This window comes from Neofelis nebulosa, chromosome 1, assembly GCF_028018385.1.
Source record: "Neofelis nebulosa isolate mNeoNeb1 chromosome 1, mNeoNeb1.pri, whole genome shotgun sequence".
NCBI classification, from domain to species: domain Eukaryota; kingdom Metazoa; phylum Chordata; class Mammalia; order Carnivora; family Felidae; genus Neofelis; species Neofelis nebulosa.
Window position 1 is genome coordinate 42,969,010 of NC_080782.1, and position 26,700 is coordinate 42,995,709.

At 44.8% G+C, this 26,700-nt stretch overlaps 1 protein-coding gene across 3 annotated transcripts in view; it reads right to left on the reverse strand.

The window, feature by feature from the left end:
* PDE6A (phosphodiesterase 6A) overlaps nucleotides 1-26,700 on the reverse strand; it is a 63,330-nt gene that overhangs the window by 13,281 nt on the left and 23,349 nt on the right. Inside the window, exons 7-19 of one of the 3 annotated variants that reach the window (XM_058719882.1) lie at nucleotides 21,467-21,533; nucleotides 18,750-18,801; nucleotides 15,161-15,306; nucleotides 14,517-14,660; nucleotides 12,814-12,879; nucleotides 12,476-12,622; nucleotides 11,081-11,188; nucleotides 9,305-9,414; nucleotides 7,742-7,829; nucleotides 7,458-7,558; nucleotides 6,934-7,041; nucleotides 6,521-6,579; nucleotides 2,865-6,420 (exon numbers count right to left, since the gene is read on the reverse strand). In XM_058719882.1, the coding sequence (XP_058575865.1) occupies nucleotides 6,356-6,420; nucleotides 6,521-6,579; nucleotides 6,934-7,041; nucleotides 7,458-7,558; nucleotides 7,742-7,829; nucleotides 9,305-9,414; nucleotides 11,081-11,188; nucleotides 12,476-12,622; nucleotides 12,814-12,879; nucleotides 14,517-14,660; nucleotides 15,161-15,306; nucleotides 18,750-18,801; nucleotides 21,467-21,533 (1,261 nt within the window). In that variant the 3' untranslated portion in view covers nucleotides 2,865-6,355. Of the gene's footprint in view, nucleotides 1-2,864; nucleotides 6,580-6,933; nucleotides 7,042-7,457; nucleotides 7,559-7,741; nucleotides 7,830-9,304; nucleotides 9,415-11,080; nucleotides 11,189-12,475; nucleotides 12,623-12,813; nucleotides 12,880-14,516; nucleotides 14,661-15,160; nucleotides 15,307-18,749; nucleotides 18,802-21,466; nucleotides 21,534-26,700 lie in introns of those variants that run through there. The other 2 variants (XM_058719876.1, XM_058719867.1) reach the window with 2 other exon arrangements.

The following is a 26,700-nucleotide window of genomic DNA, read 5'->3' on the forward strand; positions in this document are numbered from 1 at the left end:
CCAGCTCAGCCCCCATGATAATCCATAAGCGAGGGTTAAGAGGCAGGGTCCTTCACGCTCTTTGAGCAGATGAGGAAACTGAGCCACAGAGAGGCGAAGTTACCTGTTCAAAGTCACACTAAGCAATGAGTGAGAGAGCTGAGACTTGAACCCTGGTGCCGAAGCCCTTCGTGTAACAGCCACACTCTACCCAGGTATGAAGCTCTAATTATATGTCATGTATGGACCCCAAGTCTGCTTCAGAGCTGTGGCTTTCGGTCAGGGACTATTTTTGTCCCTAGGGGTTATTTGGCAATGTTCGGAGATATTTTTGTGTATCGCAGCTAAAGAGGAGGTTGCAACGGGCATCTAGTAGAGAGAGATCAGGGATGCTGTTAAACATCCTACAATGCACAGCTCTTTGCGACACAGAGTTGTCTTCAGACGTCAATAGTGTTCATAACTAACCGTAAGGTTGAGAAACCCTGCTTTACAAGTCTTCAAACATTCTACTCGGTGCCTACCTGAAGGATTTTGAAAACTGCTTACTTTCTTACGCGTTTTTAAGTTGATAACTATTTCATCATGAGCTTAAATATTTGCAAAGGGTCTAATTTACAGCACATTGTAAATATTGGCATTTTAGAATGAAATTGTTACATCATTCTTTAAATACAGAGGAATCTAAAGGGCCTCATAGTTTCGTATCAACCATCAGCCCATGATCCACTTAAAAATACACAAACAATGGCACACCTGGGTGGCTCAGTCAGTTAAGCGTCTGACTTTAGCTCAGATCGTGATCTCTCAGTTCATGAGTTAGAGCCCTGTGTCAGGCTCTGTGCTGACCGCTCAGAGCCTGGAGCTGCTTCAGATCCTGTGTGTGTCTCTCTCTCTCTGCCCCCCCCCCCTCAAAAATAAATAATAAAACATTAAAACATTTTTTTAAAAAATACACGAACAAGCTTTTCTTTAAGAGTCTGGGGTTTTACATCTTTCCTTTTCACCATAAGCTTGTATTTCCCCTTGACTGCACTCACAGATTTTATCCTAATGTTTTATGCATGTGTGTATATGTACATGTGTGTATATGCAAGTATATATGTGTCTGCATGTATATGTGTATATATGCATACCAATGAAAGACTCTCAAGCATGTAAATACATGAAGTCTTTCACGGACCACCATTTCATACTTAATCTGCAACCAAATGTGCCCATTAATTGGAATGATATCACTGGAGATATTTTCTTTGACCATAGGCCTTCAAGTATTAAAACCTTTTTAAAATCTATTGTATTACACAACTAATCAATACAACAAAATATATTACCTGGCCTTAGAAATAATTATTAAATGCTCGAAGTAAATTTTTTTGGGAATTCATCTCTTAATGAGACGGGATGGGGCTATTTTTGGAACATCAGTTAATGAATGTTTCTTATTGCCAGACTAAGATAGGACTTAGCATGTGTTTTATGCCAATTTTTTTAATTTTTATAGACGCAAGTAATTAGAAGCCGTGGGACTGGAAGTTTTGTTACAGTGATGTCACCCAATTCTTTCAGATCAACTGTGAAAAAAAGTATACTGTGATCATTATTCTGAATGATCTATCAGCTGACAATTCAATTCGGTTCTCCTTCAATTTTGTTTGAAGCAAACCTTAGAATCATTCACTTCGTCAATTTCTGGGAAGCATGCCATTAAGATTTCACAAAGGCTCCTCGTTATGACTATTAATCACACTGCTGGCACTTTCTCTGAGGCATTCTGGTTAAGCCAAGATACTCAGAATGGGTGAGGTCAATTAAAACATTATTAATTTAAATGTATCTTCCAGGGGCACCTGGGTGGCTGAGTCAGTTAAACATCTGACTTTGGCTCAGGTCATGATCTCGCGGTTCGTGAGTTCAAGCCCTGCGTCGGGCTCTGTGCTGACAGCTCCGAGCCTAGAGCCCGCTTCAGATTCTGTGTCTCCCTCTCTCTCTGCTCTTCCCCCACTCATGCTCTGTCTCTCTCCCCTTCAAAAATCAATAAACTTAAAAAAAAATAAACAAATAAATATATCTTCCAGTGTTATATTTTTTATAAAGTGCTTTTATCCTATAACAAGTTTTTTAAAACTTTTTAAATGTTTTTTTTTTAATTTTTAATGTTTATTTATTTTTGAGAGAGACAGACAGAGAGACAGAGCATGAGCAAGGGAGGGCATAGAGAGAGAGCCCAGAGCAGGCTCCAGGCTCTGAGCTGCCAGCACAGAGCCGGATGCGGGGCTCAAACTGACAAACCGCGAGATCATGGCCTGAGCCGGAGTCGGACGCTTAACCGACTGAGACACTCAGGTGCCCCTTTAATGTTTATTTTTGAGAGAGAGACAGAGTACAAATGGGGAAGGACAGAGAGAGAGACACACACAGAATCTGAAGCAGGCTCCAGGCTCTGAGCGATCAGCACGGAGCCCAATGCAGGGCTTGAACCCACAAACCGTGAGATCATATCCTGAGCTGAAGTCGGATGCTTAACTGACTGAGCCACCCAAGTGCCCCCCATCCTATAACAGGTCTTAACTGTTCTCCTCAAAACTTAGAAGCTGCAGATTTGACTCACTGAACTTAAAGAAATGTTTGCCACATAACATAATTGGAAATGCCCATCAGTTACTGTCCACTAAAGCAAGCAGATCAGACTTGTTTTTGTTAGAAAGAATCTGATTTGCTTTTCCAACCCGAATACGCATTACTTTATTTTGTAAAGAGGGAGAAGAGTAAGAGAACTGACAGTGTTTCACCTCCGGGGCTTTCTTAGGAAGATAATATTAAGAAAGAGAGTGCTGACTCCCTTGAGGCCATCAGAGCCCCTGTAATTCTTGGAAGGCTTTGGGCTGGGAGTGAGGGTAGGAGTGGTTCATGTACCTCAGTTTGAAGACTTCCAATTAAAACTACCTTGGCTTTTGCAATCAGTGAAGTCCTGTCTCTGGCCATTTTTTTGTTTTGAAGAGAGAGAGGGAGAGGATGAGTTGGGGAGATGGGCTGAGGGGGAGACAGGGAGAGAGAGAGAGAGAGAGAGAGAGAGAGAGAGAGAGAGAGAGAGAGAGAGAGAGAGAGAGAGAATCTTAAGCAGGATCCACACCCAGCGTGGAGCCCAACAAGGAACTCCATCCCATGACCCTGGGATCATGCCCTGAGCTGAAATCAAGAGTTAACCAACTGAGCCACCCAGGCACCACCCCCTTCTGAAAATATTATTATTATAATTTTTAATGTTTATTTATTTTTGGGAGAAAGGGGGACGGGCAGCGAGAGGGGGACAGAGGATCTGAAGCAGGCTCTGCGTTGACAGCAGAGAGCCCGACTTGGGGCTCGAACTCACAAACCGCGAGATCATGACCTGAGCTGAAGTCAGACACTTAACCGACTGAGCCACCCAGGCACCCCACCACCCCCTTTAAAACAAAATTAAATATTGGGTCTTGGAAACCCTCCCTATCATTCTTGGAAACATCTGTATGACATCCCATTTGTATAAAAGTACTGTCACGTGGTTAACCCATTCCCCCATCAGTGGTTATTTGTTTCCAGTCTTCTCCATGATTAAAAATAGTGCTGCAGTGAGGAGCTGTGTACAAAGGCACACACGGCTGGCACACGTGTGGGAGACTGTCTGGAGGGTGCAACCCTGCACGTGGACTTGCTGGGCCAGAGGCTGAGCATTTACACATTGACAGGAAGTGCCCTCCACAGAGGCTGCCTCTGTTTACGCTCCCACCAGGGAATCGGACTGCCCGGTGCCTCTCACTCGGTCCAGCACGGTGTGCTAGCAGACGTTTTCATTCTTTGCCAGTAGGAAGGGTGAAAAATTATAGGTCGCTGTGGTTTTATTTTGCATGTCTCTCATTAGGAGTAAGGTCATCACCTTTTCATGTTTATTTCCCCCTGTAATTCCTTTGCTGGGAAATGTCTCGGGAAAGCGAGCCTTGTGCCCACTTTTCTAATGGATTAGTCTTTTCCTTGAATCGTATGAACACTGTGTTTCCTAAGGAAATGAACTCTTCTTCTGTCAGCAGTTTCGTCGGATGTATTTCCTCAGCTCACCGCTTGCATTCTGACATCGGCTGTGCATTCTTGCGTGTGTTGTGCAGAAACCCCTCATTTTTATGTAGTTGAATTTATCAATCTATTTATGACTTCTGACTTTCACGTCACACTTTGGAAAGCTCACTCTGAAATTGTTCCTTTTAATTCTACCATGCTTCCCCCCCGCTCATTTTTTGGGTTTGTTTTCTCATTATTTTACAATCCTTGATTCATCTGGAACTTATTTTGCTATGGGAGTGAGATAGCGATCCAGGCTTGTGATCACCTGTGGTATAATACAAAATTGCATTGGTCTTTGTTTCTGGTTCCTGGAACAAAGCTTCCCAAACTCTTGGAATTTCCCAAGTGACAGGAGTGTCCTTTATAGAGAGCCCACTGTGGGTTTAGGTTAATGACCATGATTTAGTGTGGGGTCCCTAGATAGGCTCAGGTGGGACTGGACACTAGCAAATCCAAGCAAATGGAGGCCTGGAACTTTCAGCCCCACCCATCAACCTCTGTGAAAGGGTGGGGGTAAGGGAACGGTAGACTGACTCTATAAAACTTGGACAATGCAATTTTCTGAGCCTCCAGGTTGGTGGAGCACCTCAGTTCCATAGAGACAGAAGCTCCTGGGTTAGTGACCTTTCTGGACCTCGCTCCGTGTATCTCTTTGGCTGTTTTTCTGTATCCTTTATAATATCCTTTATCATCAACTGATAGATATTAGCAAATGTTTCTCCGAGTCCTGTGAGCTGCTCTAGCAAATTAATAGAACCCAAGGAGGGGGTCATGGGAACCTCCGATTTATAGCCAGGTGGTCAGAGCAGAGGTAGCAACCTTGACCTGCAGTTGGTGTCAGAAGGGGGCAGTCTTTGTGGGACTGGCCCTTAACCTGTGGGCTCTAATGCTACCTCCATACAGACAGTGTCAGAATTGAGTGAACTCGGTAGGACACTCAGTCTGGGTGTCCATTTCACCAAGAAAGGGAGGAAAAAACCCATCAGACTGCCTTATGGTCCCAACGTCATTTATGAACTTGTCCCTTTCTTCACTGGTAAAAGATCCACTTCTAACACAGGCATGGTCTTCAGAATCTGCCCCGTGGACCTGTCTTACTAATGCCTAGGACTGAACTGCCTTTAGTCCTTCTGGTTCCTATCATTACTCTTCTGTTTCAGAATTTTCTGGTCATTCTTGCATACTTATTTTTCAATAAGAATTTTGAAATTGCTTCCTAAGGATCCCCCAAATAAAGTAGATGTATTTTCCTTGGAATCGCCCTAAGTGAATAATTAATTAGGGAGAATAGACCACATTTAATATTAAGTGCCCCTAACCAGGAACAGCGTGTTCTTTCCATTTGTTCAATTTTTCTGCGGCGCCACTTTGAAATGTCCAGTCGGGCAGCTCCTGGGAGCAACCATAGCCTGAGGGTGCCCCCTTGGTCACTGGGAACAGGTCACACAGATCCCCAAGATCAACGGATCTGCCTGGTTGGACAGCTGCAAGGCTGAGGGAAGGACAGCTTGCGATTTGCCCCTCCTCCCTGAGCCTGTCCCAGCAGCCCCCTCTTCTCTGTTTTAGGGTCTTGCAACATTTGTGATTTAATCAAGCCTCATCTCCACAGGGGCATCTGGGGATAAAGCCTGATACTTCCTTGCGAACTGGTCAAGCCTTGTGTTCCCTGACCATCGATACCTAGGACTCATCACACGGGAGCCAGGGGATCATTTGGCTTGGGCCACATCATCACAAGAGGCCTCAAATTTACACTTCTCACCCCAACATCATTTGAGGTGACTCACAGAGGCACACAGAGGGAATTGAAAGAAGGCATTCATTAGAAAACTTAAATGTGAGTCCCATTACCAGACTTCATGCCAACCAGGCACTATAAATCTGACATAAATCATGTACCTGATGTGTGAATAGCAGAGTTATATTGCAGGACATTGCCATATATAAAGGAATGCAAAAAAAATTGTCAGCATATTAAAAAAGATTTTAACGTTTATTTATTACTGAGAGACAGAGAGAGACAGAGCATTAGCATGGGAGGGGCAGAGAGAGGAGGGAGACACAGAACCCAAAGCAGGCTTCAGGCTCTGAGCTGTCAGCACAAAGCCCGACGTGGGGCTCGAACTCACAAACCGTGAGATCGCGATCGGAGCTGAAGTCGACACTCAACTGACTGAGCCACCCAGGTGCCCCTAAGCCTACATATTTTTATTGACACATAGATATCACTCAAATCATCATTGGTATAATGCTTGGTGTTTTATCAAAACCTTTAAAGTTATATCACCTTACTACCAAAATTCTGACTCTTATGATAGAAATACTTCAAATGTGATGCTTTTTCTATACAGAGAAATAAAACAATAATATTTTGTTATAAAATACAAAATATTGTTAATAAAATACACTGGTTTGTATTTTAGTGCAAAAATTAAACACACACCATAATATCTGCAATTCTGTCCTGGCAAAGCTTCAGTTTTTTCCTGGGTTGGAGGCCTCCTAAATGGAAGTGTCCCAGGGCTCTCTTGACCCCAGGCCTTGCCCTGTCAGTGCAGCATCCCACTTTAGGACCCTGGACTTCAGAAAATCAGGGTTTGGGGTGCCTGGTTGGCTCAGTTGGTTAAGGGTCCAACTTCAGCTCGGGTCATGACCTCACGGTTGTTTAGTTAGTTCCAGCCGCACCTAGGGGTCTGTGCTGTTTCAGATCCTCTGTCTCGCTCTCTCTCTGCTCCTCCCCCCATCCCATGTGCACATGTGTGCACTTTTGCTCTCTCTCTCTCTCTCAAAAATGAACATTTAAAAAAAAAGAAAGAAAGAAAATAAAACCAGGGTTTAAGCCCCATCTTAACTCACATAACAATTTCCTTCCGGGTCTGCTCCAGCATCATGTACTGTGTCCACTCCTGTTCAGTTTCATATGTCTTAGACTGATCCACGATCTTTTGGAACATTGTCCTCTTCCTGCAAAATAGACCAGTTTGTTGAAGGAGCTCATCTCAGAATAAGGCAACACCCCGGCTTCTAACACTGGCTGTTTCAGACAGAGGCTTATTAAAGCAACGTAATTAACAACAACAACAAAAGGTTTAATGAACCAAGGCCTGAGAATCAACACCTAGGTTCTAACCCAGACCCTGTCACCAATTTGTTGCCTGATCTCACTCAGCAAATCTCTTTCCCTAGATTTCAGTGTCCCGTGGATACAATGGGGGTCATAATACCGAACTCCCGGGGATGTACTCAGAGTTAATGTTCCATAGCACAAGTGTTGCGCCCGGCACACAGTACATGTTAAGTGAGTTAGAACTACGGTGTTTGTTATTATCACGTTCATTGTTATTGTTATTCTTGTTCTTAAAAAGAAAAGAAATACCAACTTGAAATACAGGGCAAGGTCTGTGGCGATGATTGCAATGTCCATCATGTGGATTGCATGCTCGTGCTGCCTGCGATTGAGGTTTTGAAAGATATTCAGGCTCTAAAGAGAAAATCATAGAAGAGATGTGATGCTGGCGGGCCAGCCACGCAACTACTGATGATGACCCCAGCTGTTTGGAGAGGCAGCCCAGGCCAGTGGGAAGAGTGCTGCTTGGCCACACGGAGGCTTCTTGTGAAATGGGGGCTCACGGTAGCCAACGCAGAGGGCCCCCCCCCATCCTACCTCATCTCTCAGCAACGTTTTGCCAAACTCCAAGTGGTGTCTTTCCAAGATGGAGGACCCATGGAGCTTGGCCAGTGGATTCTGGGATCTGAATGGGAGAAAAAGAGAGAGAGAGACACGCACACACAGAATCAGCACGGAAGGGCCAAGAAGGAGGTTGAGCACATCATCCAGTCCCATCCCCTCCTAATTCTGCAGGCAGAGAGGCTGAAGGCCAGAAATGAGAAAGAGCTGGTCACACAGCGAGACCGCATCAGGTCTCCTAAGTCTCAGGCTTTAGTTTTCTCCACAACTGATTCTGAGCCTCTTTCAGTTACGGTCTGTTGAATAGTGTGTGCCCCCAAAGCACAAACATACAGAATACCCCATGCAGTCTCAGGGATTTATGGATTCCCTGTAATCATCCATGACATTGGCACTGGGCCATACTTTAAAGGTCACCAAGTCCTAGACGTGATACTCGGAGTCTTAGGGGAAGCCATTGAATTCCCACAAGCAATGTGTTTATGCATGTTTTATTCATTAAATATTTGTTGAGTGCTTACTAAGTGCAAGCACTGAGCTCAGTACTTAGCTTCCCGCAAGGTAAAATGTACACACAATCTCTGGCCTCAGACTGGACCGTTCTAGCGTCTATTTATGATTTATAGGCTGTGGGCCCCGGGCCGATCCTCTGTTTCCTCATCCATAATATGAGCATAACACTGGTCCCTGCTCTACCCAGCCTACACGGTGGTCGTGAAGGTCCGCCAAGGCCGTGGTTCAAGGACCACGTTTCAGAGGCTGTCTGGAGTGTAAGCTCGATGAGGGCAGGGGCTAGGTCTGTTTTGCTGCCATGGTACCTCCTAGGGCCTACCACACTCACACTAGGAGCATTACAAAATACAAAGTGAATGAATGAACCAGCATCAGTTCATATTCGTAACATTTGGGCTTAAATGAGTTCAGCAGCTGGGGAAGGAGGAGAGGGAGGGAGTTTAATATATTGCCACTATAACAGATTACTATAAATTTATTGGCTTCAGACAACAAGGATCTATTATCTTACAGCTCTGGAGTTCAGAGTAAGATGCATCCACAGAGCTACTTTCCTTCTGGAGTCTGTAGGGGACAATCTGTTCCCCTTGCCTCCTAGCTTGTAGAGGCCACCTATATTGCTTGGCTGTGGCCCATCCTTCTCCTCTCTGAGGAGAAGCATCCTCTCTCTCTCTGACCTTCTGTCTCCCTCCTATAAGGACTTTTCTAACTACATGGGGCCCACTGGGATAATCCAGGATAACCCCTATATTTTAAGATCTTTAATCACTCCTGTGAAGTCCCTTTTGAACACAAGGCAACATAGTCCCAGGATCCAGGCATTGGGGCATGGACATATTTAGGGGTCATTATTCTGTCTATCACAGGAGTTTACGCAGGAGGAAGAAGGGCAGGAGGAAGAAGGAAGCTGTGAACTGTGGGACTCCCCCTTAGCCAGTGAGTCAGTCTGTCTGAGAGCCTTTCAGATCTGGGTAATGAATCCCAGGAGTGGGAGGTAGAGGGGGCAGGCAGTAAGGGCCAACTCACTTCATCTGGTAGAGGTTGTTGGTGCCTCTGTGGTCAATGTCATGGCAGAAGGCAGCGGTGACCATGGCCAAGGCCTCTAGGTCCGTGAAGTACCGCTTCAGCTTTCCCGTCTGGAAGAGTAATCAGAGGGTGCCACTCACTCCTTCCTTGCAGGGGTGGGGAGCAGAGCAGGTGTGAGGGCCAGGGCCTGGTGCTTAGAAACACAGGCGTAACCTTGACTCTCCCCCTGGCACAACAGCATGACCAGATGTTTGGCTGGGACTGGGGGTTTTTCTGGGATGTGGGACTTTCCATGCTCTAACTGGGACAGTCCCAGGCAAATGAAGATGGCTGGTCACCTTACTCCTGAATGACCTTACATGGTCCCATCTCCCCCTGGTCCTCAGTATCCCAATCTGCACACTGTAGGATGAGGGCATTGGACTAGATGGTTGTTGAGAAATCACAACTGTCAGGTTTTAGGATCCAGACAGTTTTTGAACATGCCCGGACTGGCAAAGTAAACCATCCAAACCGGTCTATAGTTTAAGCACAGCCCAGGAGAATCCTCCCTCACATACTTCTTGTTTATGCTGGGTGTTAGACTAAAGGGTGGGGAAGAGCTCGGGAGACGTGATGCTGACTCTGTGACTTTAAGAAATAAATCAAGTCTCTGTGGTATCACTGTCACCTTCTGTGGTGGCCTGGCCAGAATCCCTGCCTCCAGGCCCCAGTGCTTACTCTGGCCTGACCGTTCCAGTCGTGAGAGAAGAAATGCGGATGAGTGGGGCTGGACAAGGGCAGAGATTTGCATCATAATCTGAATGGGACACACTTCTACATGAAATATCTCTGAACCGTCTGAGCCAAAACGGCTGACACAGGTACACATAGGCACGTCCATCCAAGGACGCTGGGGCAGTGTCTGTAACCGTGAATGATCAAAGACCACCCCTGTGTCTAACAACAGGGGGCCGGGCACAGAAATTATGGTATATCTGAACAATATAGGATACTATGCGGCCATAAAATTCTATCGTGGAGAAGCCTCGAAAACATTATGCTGGGTGAAAGAAGTCAGACACAAAAAGCCTAATACTGTACGAGATTACTTACCTGAGGTACTTAGGGTAGTCAAATTCATAGAGACAGAAAGGAGAAAAGAGGTCACCAGGGGCAGGGAGTGGGGAACAGGGAGTGGTGGTTTCATGGGGACAGAGTTTCTGTTTGGGAAGATGAAAAATTCTAGAGGTGGATTGTGGTGATGTTTGCACAACACTGGGAACGTGGTTAATACCACTGACTGATCTGTACACGTAAAAGTTGTTTAAATGGTAAGTCTCCTGTCGTGTATATTTTACCGCAATAGCACATTAAACATACGAAGAATGGGATTGATATGCTTATATTTTTTCAAATGAAAAAAGCATTTTAAAGGATATTATTATTCAATTGGCTGTAAATAAAATAAACCGTGTGTGCGTGTGAGTGTGTGTGTCTGTGTAAAAATACATCTCGACGCTTCTAGAAGAAAACGCGGAAGGAGTTGTGCCATGGTTCTCTCTAAATAACTGGACTGGGGTTGGGGTTAGCCTGCAGCTTTCCTTCGCTTTTTATTTTACACGATTCTCTGTGCTCGGAATTCATAGATGCTAAGCATGTACTCTTTTTGCATCAGTTTTAAAAAGCAACAAATCAAGAGCAATGCTGCGGCCGCCGGGTGGAGGTGCAGAGGTCGTCTGGTGTGACGGGAGCCCCAGCTGCCACCATCCTGCTGCCATCCCACCGCTGCCGTACCACCAGCAAGGAGAACATGGTCTGCCCCACGTTGAAGCCGTGCCGCCAGTTGTGGTAGGTGATCCTGCGGTAGCCCTTACTCAGCGAGTACATGAATCGCACCAGCGCCTGCGAACACACGCGCAAGAGTGAGGTCTGGAGCCCCGCCTCCTGAGGGAGTCTCCCCAGCAGTGAGGCCTGGGGTCCCGCCTCCTGAGGGAGGTCCCAAGCAGTGAGGTCTGAGGCCCCGCCTCCTGAGGGAGGTCCTCCAGCAGTGAGTTCTGGGGCCCCGCCTCCTGAGGGAGGTCCTCCAGCTCCCACACTGGACAGGAGCAGGCCAGCAATAGCTGCAGTCCTGCCATGAGAGCACTTTGCAAGCTGCTAAATCCTAGGAAGATGGATGTCGTTATGAAACCAGGTAGATGTAAGTCACTCCACTTACTCCACTAGTTAACCTTCATCAATGTTTCCCAAACTGTGCCCCGGGAGAGCTACTGTCCTGGGAGATGCTGTCAGGAGCTTTACCCGAGAGGAAAACAAAAGGAGTCTCTAAATCAGTAGGTCTCCAACTTGAGTGCCCATCAGAATCACCCAGAAGGCTTGTTAAAACACACAATTTCTGATTCATTAGAACTGGGAGATAGTGTGTGTGTGCGTATGTGTGTAAGAATTTGTGCTACTGGGGCCCCTGGATGGCTCAGTACGGTTAAGCTTCCAACTTCTGCTCAGGTCACCATCTCACGGTTTGTGAGTTCAAGCCCCGTGTTGGGCTCTGTGCTGACAGCTCAGCCTGGAGCCTGCTTCGGATTCTGTGTCTCCCTCCCTCTCTCCCTCTCTGCTCCTCCCCTGCTTGTGCTCTCTCTCTCTCTCTCTCTCTCTCATTAATAAATAAACATTAAAAAAAAAAAGAGAGAGAGAGAGAGAGAATTGGCACTGATACATTCTCAGGTGGTGCCGATGCGGTTTGGGGCAGCACTTTGAGAACCACTGTTTTAATCAAACAAATCCGGGAAATTCTGCAGGGAACACACCCCAGCCCCACCTTCACTGTCCCTCCCCCAACCACCTAGATTCCCAGCACACTGAGAGGAATCCTGCAGGGGAAGAGTCCTGTTTGAACTGGTTTGACCCGCCTTTCCCACCTTTGTTTGATTATAAGTAGCCATTGATTCACAGCCTCAGAACTCAGTGCCTTACAACCCACCTCAAGAAGCAATGCCCCCAAAACACCACAGTTCAGACGAACTGTAGGTCTCTTTTCTGATACATGACTCATCTGTGCAACATGACTACTGCTTTAAATCCTACAAGCTGAGGGCGCACTGTTTTTGAGGCTTTACAGATCGAGTTAAAGAAAAAAAAAAAAGCAAGCAAGAAAAGAAAAAAGGAAATCAGAGAGGTTTATTTCGACCTTACCTCCTGAGGAATGTGAAATTTATCTACCACTCTGAGCTCATAGTACATCTGTATCCCACATTTCACTAGCTCCAGCTCTGTCAGGGGCAAGTCGCTGAAGTGGAATTTATTAATTTCATATTTCTCCGCATCTGGCAGCTCTCCTTGCTGGGTAAGGAACAGAGGCAAGTGGTTGGAGCACATGAAGCGTTCCTGGGTCTCTCCCCCACCCAGCCCCGTCCCCATCCTGCAGAGTGACAAGGGTCCTGCTTTACAGAGACAGCCCCCCACCACGCGCATGCTCAGGCGCACCCTGCAAGAGTCACACGCGAGGGCCAGCGCTGCCCTGCCCTACTCACCAGGATCTCAGCGAGTTCCTCTTCCTCACATTCCCATGGCTCCTTCCCGTACACCTCTCTGGTTTTCTGCCAGGGCCCAAAATAGAGAGAGAAAAAAAAAAATCAGTTGCTATATCTGGGGTCTCCATATCCCTCCGCTTTCCATTTCCATTCCCTTTCCTCCAATTCATACACAAAGCATGCAACTAAACTAAATCATGCATGTAAGTCATTTGGTGCAGTGCTAGGCACATCGTAAGCACTAGAATTAAATGATGTTGTTGCTGATATTCTTGTCGTTATTATTACTGACTTGGAGTCAGAAGGTCTTGTTCATGGTTCTGGCTTTTCTTCTGGCTGCGTGACTCAAGGCAAATTTCTTCCTTCCCTGGGCCTGTTGCGCCATGCACGTGCCAGAGGAGGCGGGGTGGGGGGTGGGGGGTGGGGGTGGGGGTGGGGACCTGGACCCAGTTGCTTGTTTCTGATTAACTGGTTCACTGAAGCTATGCTTGCGTAGTGCCCACATACCCATCACTTGGCTGAAGTCATGAACTGAGACAAGCGAATTGTGAGTCAATTCATCCACACTAGATGTTTTCTCCTTTGAATGTATCAGTTATTGAGATGAAATTATCAAAGATGTTGTGATAGGTTCCCAGCTTAAGAAATCACTTCTGAAAACATTGGCCTGTCTTGTTTCAACTTGTGAGGTCTATAAGCAAGGTCTTGGGAGCTTAGCTGGGCATCCTATCCAATGCCATTTGGCTAACTCAGTTTACTTCTAAGATCGTGGTCTTTTTGAGAACAAAATCCCAGTAATGATGAATCACTAATTCCCACGTATCTTTGAAAGCGCCTCATCCAATTTCCTACCCCAGGCAGGACTCTCCTCTATAGCATCCCTGGTAAATTCACATCCAGCCTCTACTTGGATGCCTCTCTTTACAGGGTGCTCACTACCTCACAAGGCAGTCCATTCATAAGAGTGGTAGAGAATTTGCTCATTATTCGGACAAAGGTTGAGTGAGACCTATTTAATGAGTGAGACCTATTTAATGTCCCCTGGGTGATTAGGGGACAAGTTACTTCCCCCTTGGGGGCCTCAGTTTCTTCATATCTACAGTGGGGATAGAAACCCTTACCCTGCCCACCTTGGTAGGCCATTGTGAGCGTCAAACGATATTATAAGTGTAAAATTGCCTCATAAACTGCAACGTGGTTAAACTATGTGAGGAGTGCCTACTAACCTCCAACTCCTTCTGTCATACTTCTTTGCTCACCCGACTCCTCTGTGATCTGATTGGGTTTCTACATGAGTCAACCCCCTAGAGGGAGTCTCTGAGAAACTGACCATCGTCCACTGGGCTGTCAGATAGAGACTCCTCTCAGAGTAGAGGCTGTGGTTGGGCGACTCTATCTCTCCTACCAAATCAGCCCTCAGCACAGTGAAAAATGGAATTTCTAGAGCTGTGAAGCCAAGATCTGGCCCTGCGACTGAGGTGATGCGTGAGGGACAGCTGTCCCCAAGCCACGCAGGGCAGCCATTTTGTGTGACTTTCTGATATGCATGGATCCATCCATCCATCCGACGTGAGGGGCCAGGGGCATCCCTGTGGAAGGCAAGCCTACCTGTCTCTGCCTTCATGGAGCTTTAGTATTGCTCTGGCCACATCTCCAGGATGCGGTGGCTGCTAGAGCAGAAACAATAGAAGAGCTTTACCCACCAGGATTGTCTGGATCTCTTCGTTGTCACACTTCACGTGGTATTTTACCATGTCCTGGAAAATGTCCTTCCTGTTTTCAAGTTTGTTCATTGACTCATAGGTGTCAGGATTTAAGACGGACCAGCCCAGGAACTGAGCCAATGACTGCAAGGAAGGAAAAAGCAGAATCAGAGGCGGAACACCCAGGCCTGATCCTGCCTCTGCAGTTGAGGCCAAGGCTTGAAGGTTCCATTTCCTCGGCCGTGAGGTGGGTTCGATAAGCTGGGCGCTGCCCTCCTCAAAGAGATGTTGTGAGGATAAGAGAAAACGATGGACGAGAACGCGCTTTCTAATAAAGCACCAACACACATAAAGCACCTAATACCTTCGCACAAGGGGAACGTGTTGGGCCTGTGTGGGGGCAGGAGGTATTCTCATTTTGACTGTGATCCTAAAAACGCTGAAAGGTGAAGTTTGTTAATTCAAAGTGGTTTTAAGGGGAGTGTGGATTTCTCTGACGACACGGGCAATGCGGAAGTGAGGGCGAAGAAAGCGGACGTTGAGGCAGAGTCGGGGGAGCGGCTACAAGGGGTGAGGGTCCCCCAGCACGCTTGCAACAAGCCACCTCGGAAACCCCACGGCAAAGGCCTCCTCGCAAACCATACCTCCGTGAGGGTCTCGTCCATCTCATCAAAGGGTTTCCCATCTTTGCGATTGTAAAACGTGGCCACCCCAACAATCTCTTCCTTCTTGTTCACAATTGGCATAGAAAGGACATTCTTAATCATCCATCCGGACTCATCCAGAGGCTCTTTCTGCAAGAGAAGCCAGAGTGGGTTACACATTTGTTGCTCGGGAGGACCTTTCATTCAGAAGTCTGGACAGAACTGGGCCTAGAAATGGCGGTCAGAGGGGCACCCGGTGGTTCAGTCGGTTAAGCATCGGGCTCTTGGTTTCAGCTCAGGTCACGGTCTCACGGTTTCGTGAGTTCGAGCCCCGTGTCGGGCTCTGTGCTGACGGTGTGGAGCCCGCTTGGGATTCTCTGTCTCCCTCTCTCTCTGCCCCTCCCTCACTAGCGCCGTCTCTGTCTCTCTCAAAATAAATAAATAAACTTAAAGAAAAAGAAATAGCAGTCAGAAAAGGACAAGGGAACAATAATTCGGTCTGCTCATTATCAACAACATGTGCAAAAGAGAGGAAACTAAAGATAATCAAAGGGGTTCAGATGTGTTTAAACAGGCAATGTAGTTCACGTGACTCTGGGCATCACAACTTTCAGACTTTCTGCTGCACAGGCTATTTAGGTATATTTAAAAAGTGCCCGTGCTTTCCAGGTAACACGTACAAAATGAAAACTGCAAAACAGCTAGGGACTCTGCGGGTAGGTGGGCAACAAGCCTATCGAATCAGATTGTAGCTGTGTAAACAAAACCTTTGGCTCCTCTCGGTGCTTTGTTTTTCACCTGTCTATTTTGGCAACAGATTAAAGTTGTCTAGAGTGTTTCACCTGCTTCTGATTATTCGCAGATACAGTCTCTCTCTCTCTCTCTCTTTCTCTCTCTCAAGCCACCAAGTGCCGGAATGTGCTTAACAACGCCATAATTAAAGGGTTTGTTTGTTTGTTTAGCTCTTGACTCTTGACTCTTGATGTGACTTTCTGTTACTCTTGGCATGTCATTTTATCTCGGTGGGTCTCAATTTTCTCATCTGTAGATGGGGACGGTAGCAAGAATATGTGCCTCGCGGAACATACGAGAAAACGGAGGTGAAATTTCTTGCTTAATCTCAAGGTGCCCTTTGTGAGTCATTTTCCATCTGTCAGAGCCTCATTTTCATCATTTATAACAAGGGGACGACTGGACGAGGTGATTTCTAGACTCTTTTTCTGCCAATTCATATAATATCAGACATTTTATAACGTGCAAGAAACTGACCTAGAAGCTGAAAATAAAACAAGGTGAATAAGGCACAAAGGTTGTCCTCAGGTTGCTTGTAATCTAGAAGGTCAAGGAGCAACTGCACTACACGTGGGGAGTTTGTTATGATACTGGGGGAACCAGAGAAGGGAAGGAAATCAAGGAAGGCTTCCTGTACTTGGAGAGTCTTCTAGTTTGAAAGTTCCAAGATTCTTTTTTTATTTTAATGTTTATTTATTTTTGAGAGAGAGAGACAGAGACAGAGCACAAGGAGGTGAGGGGCAAAGAGAGAGAGACACACAGAACCCGAAGCAGGTTCCAGGCTCTGAGCTGTCAGCACAGAGCCCCACACAGGGCTCGAACTCATGATCCGCAAAATCATGGCCTGAGCCGAAGTTGGACGCTTAACTGACTGAGCCACCCAGGGGCCCCAGAAAGTTCCAAGATTCTTAAGGTGGTGAGATGATGACGAGGACAATGACCATGACAACAACGACAGTGGTGTGATGATTTCAGTAACGCTGGAAGTCAGCACCTGGTGAAAAAATGACTCCCAAGGGGTGCAGATTACGGCCCAAAGAGCAAGGGGCTATTGGTCAGGAAACATGAGTTCTAGGTCTGCCTCCCCCCCCCCCCCCGGCTCTCTACTTAACCTTTGGGGAAGTTCTTCTTTCTGAAGGCCATGATAAGGAGACAGCTTATTATTGAAAGTGAAATGAGAAAACATTAAAATTTTTTAAGCAGAGAAGGTACTTGATGCAACCCATGTTTCCAAAACTACTCAAACTACTTTGTAGAGAGAGAATGAGTTGGAGGAAGAAGACTAGAATCTAAAGTTGAGATCAGATTTGATTTTTTCATGTGGGTACGTGCAATTAATTGAGTAGAGACCAAGTTCTGTACGGATATCATCAGGTTAGCAACACGTGACAACAGTTTGGGCTTGTCCCATGGTCACAGTCAAAACCCTAAACCAAGATGTGCAACTTTAGCTTTGGAAGGATAGTCTCACGAAGCTCTTTCAACATGCTCTTCAAGGAGTAAAAAAATAATTCATGAATTTTTCTAAGAGACATTTTTTTTTTCTTCTTAGTTCCTGATTGCTAATGATTTGTTTTTCTTATATCGAGTGTGCTAACCTCAACAAATATTTACAGGAGCTGGAAATATCAAGAAAGATAAGGCCCAACCATTGGCTAAAGGAAGCTGATATTTTGCTGAGGAGAGTTAATCTGAAATCAAGGAAGGGTAATAAAAGATAAGGAAGGGAAATATAGTAGGAGAGAACTACCCGGCATGGTTTTCCAGGCCATGTGTCATCTGGCCTTAGTCTACTTCTCTAGAATCTCCTCTTGGCACTTTTTTTTTTTTTAATTTTTTTTTAACATTTATTTATTTTTGAGACAGAGAGAGACAGAGCATGAACGGGGGAGGGGCAGAGAGAGAGGGAGACACAGAATCGGAAGCAGGCTCCAGGCTCTGAGCCATCAGCCCAGAGCCTGACGCGGGGCTTGAACTCACGGACCGCGAGATCGTGACCTGAGCCGAAGTCGGACACTCAACCGACTGAGCCACCCAGGCGCCCCCTCTTGGCACTTTCTGATCTGCCTCTGACTCAAATCCATTGGTCTACTGTAGGTCCTTCCAACAAGCCCTCTCCCTCCTGCAGTCTTCTCCCCTTTCTTTGCTGCCCAAACATAATTTCTCAATTATTATTCCTTGATTAATTCCAGATTAAGTCAGGTCTCCAGAGAGATCCCTTCCTCTGTTCCTCTGTCCTGTGACCAGCACTCCATGGCCTTTCTCCCCATATAATCATGAGCCCTCTTGAGATAACGACCACGTCTGCCTGGCCCACTATGGCAGCCAGTGTAGCACTGTGTCAATTCCTAGCACAGAGGGTGCCCTTCATAAACATTCGTAGAAAAGACGGGCAAAATCAAATGGAGTGTTAAACAACGTTCCGTGAAAAGCCCAAGGAGACAGAAATGATATTAGCCAGAAGAAACAGAATAAAACTCCATGGGAGTTTCATAGCGTTTGAGGTTGTATTGAAGGGCAGAGAGGATTTGGGCAGGACACGATAGTTGGGGGGTAGGGGAACACCATAAACAAAGGTCCTGAGGCCAGAAAGCAAAGGGTGTGAACATTAAAACCAAACGGGACCTTGGAATTTACCAAACTAGTTCTCTCCCCACTTCCATGGGCACATGACTTTTTTCCATCCACATTTTCACTTTATCGAGACTGCCTCCCAATAAATAGACGGATTTTAATGTATTCTACTCCTCTTGGGGGGAAAAACATCATATGACTAAGAGATCAAACAAAAAATGACTTGCCTGGAATTCGAAAAAGTCCTCCGCAGGCGCATTCATGATGTTGCAAATCTGAAAGCCACGAGGAGGAATAATAGAGCTGTGATTAGTCGCGATAGCAATACCTAGTGAAGCCCTGCTTTCAGAAATGCTATGTCCTTGCCCAAGGCGTTCACATTCTTTTCATTAGGTACACATGTTCAAGATGGCTTTGAATGATTAACTGAGGTTATTGGACAGAAAAGCTACCTGGACCAACATTAGTTCTTGCCATTTGCTTCCTCAGTCATTTCTAAGCTTTGAAAGAAATTAAGGCTACAATTTGTCATTGTTAACAGCTGCAGAGTATCTCATTTGCTTGTCCCCCTTTTGCTGAATGTTTGGGTGGTATCCCGTTTTTGTTACTATTAATATAAGTAATGCTACTCTAAGCATCTTTCAGTCCGTTACATTTGGGTTTGGTATTGTTTGTTTTGTTAAGGAAAGAGTTTTTTTCTGGGGTCATAAACCCCAAAGTAGAATGAGAAATAAAAGTGTTGTAGCTCTGGTTTTATATTGCCACATTCGTCTCCTGAAAATTGAACTAGTTAACCCTACCATATGGATGGGACGTACCTCACCCCTCCAGAGCCCTGCCCTTGGGGCCACTGTGTACAGTTGCATGGTGTGCACACTGCACAAAAGCCCACCACTGAAGGGCTGCCTGGGAGTTAAACTCCAGCTTGTTCTTGACTTGCAGAGAGACGCCCCTAGTCTTTCTCTTTGCACCCACTGAGAAGGCATGCGTTTTCCAAGTTCTCAAAAAGGCACCCAAAGGATTTGAAGTGACCCTGCCTGTCCCATTGGCCATGACCATCATGTGGTCTCAGAGGGTGAGCTGTCTGTCTCTGCTCCTGTTCAAGAGCTGCTTACCTATTGCCGCATCCCTCTGGCCTCTCTTTGGACCATTTATATCAGTTGCCGTTGTTCTCCCCTGACCCCTGACCTCTCTGAGGGCTCCTTCCCTCAGCCATGAGCTTGCTTGAGTCTCTCCCATCCTTGAACGTGAAATCTCTCTTCACTCAAACACGGTCCCAGTAGCAACCCACCCAGGTTTTTTTTCTCTTCTTTTCTTTTGTGATTCTCTACCTGCTTATCATCCATCCACCCCTCCGCAGACCCCATGCCAGCTTCCACCTCTGCCTCACCACCAAACCCGCTCTCATCAGGGCCGCCAGTGACCTAATTGCCAAACTCGATAGGGTTTTCAGTTCTTATCTCACTAGATCGCTTTTGCTGCTTGGCCGTCTCTCTCCTTGTTGAATCGCTTTACTTCCATGACACCTACTCCCACCTGGGTCTCCAGATACCTCCGAACCCTCCTTCTAGCCTTCACATGCTCCTCTTTAGTCTTTAAATGCTGGCACCCAACAGCATCCCGCCCCAGGTCCCTCTCACTCTCCCTGGTGACTTCATCCACACACATGGTTTCCAGAACCATCTGGTCCTGATGTCTTTCAAGTCCCCTGTCTCCAACTCTCCTCCCTCTCCACAGCTTCAGAGTCATCTCTTCAGCTGCCCACTGGACATTTGCTGCCTAAAAATGTCTCCGTGTCATCTTGTCTGAAACTGACCTTATCACCTCGCATCCAACCCTCTGGTCAGCACTGCTTATCCAGTCCAGAAGCCTGAGATTAGCCCTGACCCTTCTCTCTCCCTCCCTCTCTGCCCATGATCACGAAGTCCTGCCAACTTTACCCTCCTGATATTAGATCTGCGCCCTGGTCTCCCTCTCTTCATCTTGTCTCTGTCAGACCTGCGTGCGTATTGAATGAGCAAATTTATTTACTGCGCAGCTCGTAGGCCCTCACTGGCTGTTGCTGCTAACGAGAGCACTCCTTGCTGCCTGTGCCTTTCTTGAGATGCCCGTCTTCTCTTGCTTGTAAGGATGTGCTTTTTGCTCTGCCTCTTAATATCTTCAGATCTCTCTTCCAGGGAGCTCTCAGAGTTATCTTTTTAAAATGGAAATTGACCGTGTCAATCTCTTGCTTAAAAACTCAGTGCCTATAGGTTGAAGTCCCATCCCGTGACCTGGCATCCAAGGCCACTGCTGTCTGGCGCTTCTTTCCCTCACGAGGCTCATCTGTTGAAGCCTTCCTATCTCAAACCTAATACTCCAGCCACACTCAACTGCATACACCTTGCTGTTCAAACCTCCAGGCCCGTGTTTGCTCACGTCGCTGCCTCCACCTGAATCCCCTTTCCTGCTCTTATCTGCCTAAGACCTATTTATTTTAAAACTCAACTCAGACCGACACTCTAGGAAGAAAAGTCTGGTTTAGACGCCCCCTACCCTGTGCTCCTGGTATATCTCTATTGTGCCCTTATCACACTGGAGTAGAAGAATCTGTTTAAAATATCTCCCCAGTTGATTACGAGCTTCAGAACAGAAACTGTATCTGGTGCATCTGTCTTTCCATCCCCAGAGCCAATTGCAGTGCCTGGTACATTGAAAATGTTCAACAAGTAAACTTCTCGCTACAGGAGCAGTGTTGTGTAGCATGTGCCTGGGGAAGGCTAAAGAGGGGTGACCGGGCTCAAATATGGGGTGATGTGCACCAAGGGTCAAGTGAACTGAGGAATGAGACTCAGGCTTTTAGAGACTCACTTCCCGCCGTGTTTCCTACTCTCTCGATCTGAAATCCTTTCACACTTCCAATGATTCAAGACCCTCCCCCTTCAAAGTTGCATTACTTACCAGGCCATTCTGAGCAACATAAGTGGGGAGACCACTTACTAAAGCCCAATGATCAGGAGGTGGGTTCCTGTAAAGGCCAAAGACAACTGGTAACTTTTGATATAGGGACAGTTGGACTAAACCCTTGAATCTGGGTCTTGTCCCCCCTCTACTCTCTTGGGGGGTCCCAGTCCCTGCTTACATTCACTACACCTCAATGACCCCCAAATCCTATCTAAGCATCTTACTATTCAAATTTAGACATGGAAAAAAGCCTGATGAATGCAACATTTTATAAGTGCATGCTGAGTTTGACGATCCAAGAAAAAGGACAAGATTCATTCAGCATATTGTTATTGACTGCTGAGCAAAAAGAAGCCCATCGTTTCCATTAATACTTATACAGAGAGAGGTAGCTTAATACCATCGAGAGAGAGAGAGAGAGAGAGAGGAAACACATCTATGGTGAACTCCTACCATGTACCAAGCACTAAGCTGGGGGCTTTACATACTGATTTATCCCTCACGATAATATTACTATTTTTGATATTATTATCTTTTTAAAAACTTTTTTTAACATTTATTCATTTTTGAGAGACAGAGTGTAAGCAGGGGTGGGGCAGAGAGAGAGGGAGACACAGGATCTGAAGCAGGTTCCAGGCTCCAAGCTGTCGGCACAGAGCCCAATGTGGGGTCAAACTCAAGAACCGTGAGGTCACGACCTGAGGGGAAGTCGGATGCTCAACCGACTGAGCCACCCAGGGGCCCCAGTATTATTATCTTTTATTTATTGTAAGATTATGCTTGTTTGTTGTGAGAAAAAAATACAAACGTGGAGAAACACATTAAAATCTTCATGAATCATTCTGAAGTGAACATCCATAAAACCACACCCAGGTCAAGAACAACCTTGTCAGCACCTTGGAAGTCCCTGACCTGTCCCTGCCAATGGCAGCCCTCTCCCTGACTCCAAAGGTAACCACTGTTCTGACATGATTAGTTACACTCTTGCTTTTCTGTAGAGTTTTACTACCTAAGTATGCTTTCTAGTAACCTCTAGTTTAATTCTGCCTGTTTTTCAGTTTCATGTGGCTGGAATCCTACGGGGTCTATTATTTCATTTGGTCTCTTTTTCATGTCGCTGTAATCCATTTGTTTTACTGACTACAGTTTTTTCTTGTAAAACGATAGCACCAAGTATCCATTCAATGACGGATGGCACTTTCCCTCCGCTTAGGGTTAATGTGAACAATGATGTATGAACAGTCTGATGTATATCTGCTCTCGGTTCTATATGTTGTGTACCTAGGAGATAGAAATACTGAGTTATAAGATGTGCATGTCTTCAAGTTTGCTAGATAAAGCCAAACTTTTCAGGAGTGGTTGTTTCTGGTATATACTCTAGAGGATACAGCAGTTTATTAGACTTTTCCTTTCTTCCATGTCTCTGTTGATACTTAGTATTTTCAAACATTAAAAAAAAATTCTCTTTGCGGGGTGAGGGTGGGGGGCGGCTGGGGGGCTCAGTTGGTTGAGTGCTCAACTCTTGGTTTCAGCTCAGGTCATGATATCATGGTTCGTGAGATAGAGCCCCACGTTGGGATCTGCGCTGACAGTGTGGAGCCTGCTTGGGATTCTCTCTCTTCCTCTGTCTCTGCCCCTCCCCTGCTCACACACACACATGCTCTCTCTCCCTTTCTCTCAAAATAAATAAATAAAACTTAAAGAAATTTTTTTTTAATTCTCTTTAGAAAGCCAAGAAAGTTCTCTATGGAGATAATTATATCATGTTTCTCTTAAGGTAGCCACCTGTATTGATGGATGTTTCGAATGTTAAAAACAAACCCTGCCTTCCTGGGTTAAACCCAATTGGGTCATGATATAGAATCCCTTGTAGTTATTATTTGCTTAAAATTTTAAAAAGTATTTTTTTATCGAAGTGTAGCTGACACACAAGATTCCATTAGTTTCAGGCATACAGCAGAGTGGTTTGACAACTTTATACGTTATACCCCACTTACCACAAGTGTATCATCTGTCTACAGCACTATTGCAATACCATTAACTATATTCCCCATGCTGTACCTTTTATCCCTGTGGCTTATTCATTCCTTGGTTGCTAAAATTCGTTTAGGATATTTGCATCTATGTCCACAAGTGAGCTTAATCTGAATATTCCTTTTTTACGTAGCCCTTGCTGGATTTTGTTGTCAAGCTTATATCAGCCACTCCTTTTTCTATTCTTCTGGATGATTTGCATGAGGGTTGCATTATTTCTTCCTTAAATATTTTGTAGAACTCACCCCTGAAGGCATCTGAGCCTGGAGTGTCTTTGTGGGAAGGTTTTGATTTATTTTACTGCTCTAAGACTATTACGGCTTTCTATTTCTTCTTGATGTGCATTTAGTAGGTTTTCCTTTTCCAGGGATTTGCCTGTCTCATCTAAATTTAAAGTATTTTTGGCAAATTATCCTCTTGTCTTTTTAATGTTTGTGTTACTGTGGTTATTCTCAGTTTAATTTCTGACACAACTCATTTGATGTTCTCTCTATTTTTCTTGTTCAGTCTTGCCAGAAATTTGTCAGTCACATGAATCTGGTCAAGGAACCAACTTTTGGCATTTGTTCATTATTTATCTTTTTATATTTTATTAATTTCTGGGCTTATCTTTATTCTTTGGGTTTGTTGTTAATTTCTTGAGATGTTGTGATAGACGGCTTCTGTCTGCCCCTCCAGCCCCCTCTCAAACCTGCTCCTCCTGTGCCACCTCTGGACTACATAGGGCCTTTGGCCTTCTAGCTTCTAGTTGAGTTTGGCCCAGTGGGGAGACCTGACCAAAGACTAGAGGAAGATAGAACAGTGAGGTCAGATTATTTATTTCCCTGGGCCCCCACTGGCAAGGTTGCTTTGGGCTTGCTCTGTTCCTTGACTAAAGGGCAATGCTTCTCTCAAGGTGGTCTGTTCTACAGGACCCCTTCTTTGTCCAAGTTCTAGAAAACTCTTTATGGGGCCAGGAGTGCTTGTAAAAACATCACCACTAGTACATTCTCTTGTGGTTTCCTTCATTGCACCCGCACCCCTGTAATTGCCCCTTTGTAAATAAGCCCTCCTTGGAATTATCCTAATTTGAACGTGACACCTACTATTTGTTGGGACGCTGACCTATACAGGTGGCTACATAATTCATTACTTTTTCAGCTTTTGTTCTTTTCTAACATGTATACTTAAAGCTGTAAATTTTCCTTTAAGCATGATTTCATTGCATCACATAGGTTTTGGTGTGTAGTGTCTTTGTTGTTTTTCAGTTCAGAAGTTATACTAATTTCCACTGATTTATTCTTTTACCCATGAGTTATTTGCAAGTGATTCCTTCTTTTCAGAAGGGTATTTCTAGCTTCCCTAGTTGCATATGAAGATTATTCTAATTAGCTTTTTGTTATTGGTTTCTAGAATATCTTTATTGTGACCAGGGGACATTCCATATATTATTTCAATCTTTTGAAATACATGAAGTTTACTTTGTGGCCCATTATATCACCAGTTATTGTAAATGTCACATGTATGCTTGAAAAGAATAAGTATCCTATAATTTGGGGGATGGGGTGCCATGTTTGTTCTCTCTCTCTCTCTCTCTCTCTCTCTATCTATCTATAGATAGATAGATAGATAGATAGATAGACAGATCCATTAGATTAAGTTTAATTATGTTATTTGAATATTCTATATCTGTTTTAGTCTGATCCTCCTATTATTTAGCAAACATGGATTTGTCTATACATTCTTATATTTCTGTCAGCTTTGCTTTTTTTTTTTTGAGGCTGTGTTATTAAGTGTATACAAATTAAGAATTATAATATCTTCCTGTAATAACCAGATGAATTAACCCCTTTATCATTAAGAAGTGACTACCCATATCTCTACTTATGCTCTTTGTCATAATGTCTAATTTTACCTGATATTAATAGAGTTATATCAGCTTTTTCTATTAGCATTTGCATGGTATATATTTTTTCATTCTTTTACTGTCAACCTCTCAGTATTCTTATCTTTTAGGTAGATCTCTTATAAACAGGATATATAGTATTTCTTCATATCTAGAAAGCCAAACGTTCCTTGACAGACCATTTCTTACATGGAAACTGAGAAAGGTAAAATGCTGCCACTTAATCTGAAACATAATGCAGTTTGAACTTGTAATTATTACTTTATTAATATCAACAGACCTCTTTTAGAATTCATTAATTTATTTATTTTTAGTGTTTATTTATTTTTGAGAGAAAGAGAGAGAGAGAGAAAAGACAAGATACTAACTCTTAAACATCCCTTTGGAAGTGGCCCCCTTCACTTCTTTTCACATTTCATTGTTGTGATAGACGGCTTCTGTCTGCCCCTCCAGCCCCCTCTCAAACCTGCTCCTCCTGTGCCACCTCTGGACTACACAGGGCCTTTGGCCTTCTAGCTTCTAGTTGAGTAGGGGGAGGGGCAGAGAGTGAGGGGGACAGAGGATCTGAAGTGGGCTCTGGGCTGACAGTAGACAGCCTGATGTGGGGCTCGAACTCATGAACTGTGAGATCATGACCTGAGACAAAGTTGGATGCTTAACCGACTGAGCCACCCAGGCGCCCCTCTTTTAGAATTTAGAAACACATTTTTATATTCCACGCCTTTTCTTATCTTTTTGTGCCATTCAAAACAACTTTTTGTTTCAGTGCTGTGTTATAGTATATACTCTCTTTTAGTTACTTTATATGGCAATTAAATTCAATATGGGTACAACCAACAGTGCACATAACTCAGCTGAAGTCCCAGCAATATGAATGGTCATGGCCAAGTTCATGCATAGACAGTCAATAACAACTACATCATGACTGCCATCCGGCTGATAGCAATTATACAGTGTCATTGATTCTGTTTCAGAAATGTCAAAAAGTAGAAAACTATACATCTTAGAACCAATGAAATATGATAGATTTCTCTCTTATCCAGGTTGGCAATCTTTGTCATTCAACTGGGACATTTAACTGACTTATATTTAAAGTAATTATTGGTATATTTTGATTTAAATATTATCTTAATGTGAACTTTTTACTTTTTTTCCACCTGTTCTATGTTCTTTCTAAACCTTACTTTGTCTTCTTTTGGTTTGATTAGCCATTCACTTACTATTCAGTTTTCCCCTCTCTTAGTTTAGATGGCACATACTTTGGTAGTCAGGATATTTGCAAGTATTCTGGCTCTCACTCCTGGGCACACAA